This window comes from Frankliniella occidentalis, unplaced genomic scaffold, assembly GCF_000697945.3.
Source record: "Frankliniella occidentalis isolate FOCC.00 unplaced genomic scaffold, Focc_3.1 Scaffold10, whole genome shotgun sequence".
NCBI lineage: Eukaryota > Metazoa > Arthropoda > Insecta > Thysanoptera > Thripidae > Frankliniella > Frankliniella occidentalis.
In genome coordinates this window covers 2,678,779-2,683,168 of record NW_026267140.1, presented here as the reverse complement: position 1 = coordinate 2,683,168, position 4,390 = coordinate 2,678,779, and the positions used below count along the sequence as shown (strand labels likewise).

At 51.1% G+C, this 4,390-nt stretch overlaps 2 protein-coding genes across 2 annotated transcripts in view; one reads left to right on the top strand and one right to left on the bottom strand.

The window, feature by feature from the left end:
- Positions 1–4,390, bottom strand: part of LOC113212801 (farnesol dehydrogenase) — a 91,738-nt gene that overhangs the window by 33,027 nt on the left and 54,321 nt on the right. The window lies entirely within an intron of this gene.
- The window catches only part of LOC113212828 (RYamide receptor-like), a 56,973-nt gene that overhangs the window by 23,542 nt on the left and 29,041 nt on the right, over positions 1–4,390 (top strand). The window contains exon 3 of the mRNA XM_052277405.1: positions 4,206–4,354. Within this exon, the coding sequence (XP_052133365.1) occupies positions 4,206–4,354 (149 nt within the window). The remainder of the gene's footprint in view (positions 1–4,205; positions 4,355–4,390) is intronic.

The window sequence follows — 4,390 nt, the reverse complement described above, 5'->3', positions numbered from 1 at the left end:
CAATCGTTATCCGATTGTTCACCCAGAGAACCATTTAGTTGATAAAACTAAATCAGGGTTGATAAGAAACAAAATTTAGTTCCCAAAACCGACTAAAATTTAGTAACCCCATTTCTCACTAAATATGGTCGCACCAATCAAATTAAGTCAGCTGGACTAAATTATTCCATCGCCACGGATAAATTTTGGTCTCCAGAGCTAAAATTTCATCGGTTTTAAATTTGGTCCTCTGGACTAAACGGTTTGCTGGGTGTTTCATGAAAATCGACCTACTCTCGAAACAGAAAGGGGTGTTCCGCTTTGCGAAGTTATCCAAAGCCCTTCCCTCTCCAGCGGCCTGCCGCGCGCACAGCTACTTTGTACATCCGTGCATTCCGCAACCCCGCGCTGCCAGTACGCGTTCCATCCCTTTTTCACGCTCGCCGCACCCCTCTCTTCATCTATACTTGTTGGAACCCCCGTCAACTTTAAAAGCAGTCGCGCTAAGAGACCCAATAAGTGAGCAACAGACAGAAGTTGTCTTCACGAAGCGTCCGAAACATTGTCATACCCGCTTCACTGTCAGAAGAACTTGTAACGGTTGCAGGGAAACTTGATGTGCGTAGTAAGTTTACAATTCGAGACTGTAAAATTACAAGAGTATCGACTAAATTCATTAACGAGCAACAAAGTGATGTTGTACATTTACAACATATTTTGTAAATAATCGAAAATACAAAATATGTAACAGATTAACCCAGACTTTTCAGTGATGAGAGCGCCAACGCCTCTGGACTGCCCTCCCCCTCACAGTGGCCCACGCTCGTCCTTGCTCCGGTGACCGTGACTTCCGCGAGGAGTTGGGAAGAGAAGGGGGCGCGGGGGGAGCTGCCGGGGTTGCTGTAGTCACAAAAACATTAAGCCATTGAGAGCAGACTGCCCACGGAGCGAGGGAGGGCGAGTGCGCACAAGCAGCAACACAATAGCGCTCTGTATATTATTTTTCTTTCCCCCTCGCTCCCCATTTGGGATGCGAAGCAGCGGGTGGAGCTGGGTCCTCCACACGATCACACGCTGCCTCCCGCTACTCGACGGGACGGGCCGCCGGCAGCCGCCTCCTCGCCGCAGAAAGGGGGGAAGGGAACATGCACGCTGACAAAAAACGCATCCGCATTGTGTGAGCCGGGCGCACATCACAGAGGGAGAGAGAGAGAGAGAGAGAGAGAAAGGGGGAGACACGCCCGCGGCGGAGCCCGCCGCGCAAGGTCGAGGCCAGCAGCGCAAGCCGGCCCCCGGCAACCCCCGGGCGCGAGCCCAGCAGGGAATGCAGGCAGGGTGTGTTGCAAAGTATTTGATGCTGCCCCGCGAGCGTCTGGAATAAAGTTGTTGCCTTCGCAACCAGGGCCGCGGGCCTGTCAAAGGATAAGGAGAGAGTGAAATATTGCCTCCGCCTGCCTCCCCGGCCGGTCGAACTGTGCCTGCTGCCGCCCGCCGTGTTAGGCGGGCACTGCAAGCGGCGGCGAGCGGTCCAGCTGGGCCCACTTCAGCAACTTCATACCAGTACCGGCGGCAGAGCAGGACGGAGAAAGAGTGAAAAGGTGAGGGGGAGCGGTAGTTGGGGAGGAAGAGAGGGAGGGAGAGGGGGGAGGGGCAGAGGAAGCGGGGAGGGGGAAGAGGGGAAGAGGTTAGGGGAGGGAGAGGGGGAGAGAAGAAGGCTGAGCCGCCCAGCCCAGCTCGCGGGCCGAGGCAGGGGCGCGCATGCCGCCCGCCAGGCCCGCAGCGCAGGCCGGCCGTGCTGGCTGCCTATGTCTGCGATCACAGGCGCTCTCGGCGGAGAGAGGATGCAGCCGGGAGGAGAGGGGACAGAGGCAATAAAGGTCCGCGACACGGCCATAAGGCTCCGGGGACAAAGCTTCCCTGTGCGACGCCTTTCCCCTTTGGTTCCTTTCACATCCGGCACGCTGCCGATCAGTTTACGCCGCTGGCAGGACCGGCACTGAGGGGCACCAAGTGGCTCCAAGCGGCACCGCCTGGCAATCCATTCGATGGCGATGCGATCGGTATTAGGAATGTGGGTGGGAGCAGCAAGCAAATGTTTGATCCATTTAGCGGCAATAAAAACACACTGTCAACGTAACGACGAATGAGGAAGTGATATGGCCACGACTTATTGGCATGACTGCCAACTGTTCCTTCACGCTTGGATAAGTTTCCTTTCAACCCCTCCCCCCTTCCAATTCCTCTTCACCCCTCTCTCTTGCCAATTCAACGGTCGTTAGGGACCCAGAGCCAAGTCGGGGCGCACCGGGTGACAACCATCCCCTAATACATCACTGACCCGGTCGGCGATATCTTCCTTCTGCCCCCCCCCCTCCCCGACCCTTCTTTCCCCTTTACCACATTCCCACCCCATATCTCACCGGGATCCCAACATCTCTGTTGTGGTGGTCGTGGTGGCGGTAGCTGCGGTGCGGGCCAGAGGATGAAAGCAGGGAGTGATCATCAGAAATAAGACTGGCCATTCCAGCTTCTATTCGCCTACACGGAGAAAAAAAGACTCGCTGTCTCAGCTTGAATCGTTTGGTGAGTTGAGAAATTAGCAGTTTTGTTTTGTTACGGCAGAAAAAATTGTAGCTTTGAGAGCAAATCGATTCAGCGGATTCAGCTGCTCCCGCAAAGCCGTTTGCAGTCCAAGCAGTCCTGGCGAATTCAGTACTACGACAGCAATATTTTTTTTGCTCACGCGTAGCAAAAGAAAAAAAAAACTGATAATAATTTAGCAACGAGTTAAGCTGTGCAAGTCTTTTTCCTTCGTGTACAGTTTGCCAAATAAAACCAAATGTGCAAAAATTGTCAAAGGATAAGAAAATTGTACAAAAAAAGGGCTAACAGAAAAGTTCTGAGCCTTTTTCAACCAGCGAGACCTAGCCCATTGGCACGCAGCAGCTGGAATTTCATCATGGCGGTACCACGAGAGAATCGCTCGCAGACGAACCCGACCGGACTGACCCCGAGCGCAGAGGAGTATAGCGTGCGAGGTGTGAGTAGAGGAGGCAGGGAATAAAACGTGAAGGCGAAAGGGAAAAACAAAATCAATGAATCAAAATAGTATTCATAAGTATAAGTGAGTGCTTAAAAAGCGTGGTAATCAGTCATATTACGTGCTATACGTTGAGTAACAAGCATTTGTTTGTGATATGGTAACACTGGAAAAACAAAGGTGCGATATCATACATTTCCAGGGGTGCTACACCTGTTTTTGGGGTGCTAAAGTACGTATTTTCAGATTTTCCCAAATATTTTTCGAATGAGCGAACCGATCATATTTTGGGATACATTGTCGCATTCCTCTCAAAATTCCGCGTCAAACGAGCCAACGTGTGATAGGGTTCTGATAAGCAGTCAGCAAATGAAAAGCAAGGCAGAAATTACAAAAAATTATATCAATTTATGCAATTTTTGAACAGAACCCCATCACATGTAGACTCGTTCCACGCGGAATTTGGCGTAGATTACGAAAATAAGTCTTAGAATCCAATTTCATTTCATTGGAACGAAATATTTCGAAAAAACAAACGGTAATGCCTTTGGAGCTTTAGTGCCTTTTAAAGGTAGGATATCCTACCTTTGTTTCACCAGTGAAAGTTACGGAGTCTTGTGTCTTGAGTGTCTTAGTACGAACTCTGAAAATCAGCACAAATGTAATCAATCGTGGCTCTGCGTGCATCGTGCATGATGTTGACAAGACGAGAGTGAATTGCTATGGTTCTATGATCCGAGCAAAAAACTTCCTACGCTCTGTTGGCGACCAAATCCAGTACGGTCCAGTCTAAAAGCCTCTCACCGCCGCCTACACAGAGACCCTCAAGACATCCCCAATCCGTTGAAGCAGCGTAGATGGGTGAACAAGCCTCTAGCTTAGGCCATATCAACCCCCCTGGGCACAGTCATGAGTAATGGTCTTTTGGTAAAATCTCACTTCTAATGCAAAAAAAAAAAAGGCCACGATTGTACGGCACGCAAAGCTTTATGTTATCCTTCGATAATGATTCCGGGGATAACAACTTTTAAGGGTAGTTACTGCAAGGTTATAATGCCGCGCGAAGTTAAATTTCACCATGACAACGCAGGTTCGTCGACACGGCGATTTCTGCTGACGTCCACGGCGTCGCCGCCACCTCGCGTATGCCTTGCCGACGCCCCGCTGACCATTGTGTTTGGCTCAGTTCCAGGCCGCCCTGCTGCAGCGCTGGAGCCTGCCCGAGTTCATGTGCCCCTTCTGCCCGTTCGTCCAGGTGCTCAGCGTCAACGTCAGCGTCTTCACCCTCACAGCCATCGCCGTGGACCGGCACCGCGCCGTACTCTCGCCCCTCAGGTACGACAAAAATAATTTAAAAAAAAAAAATATACA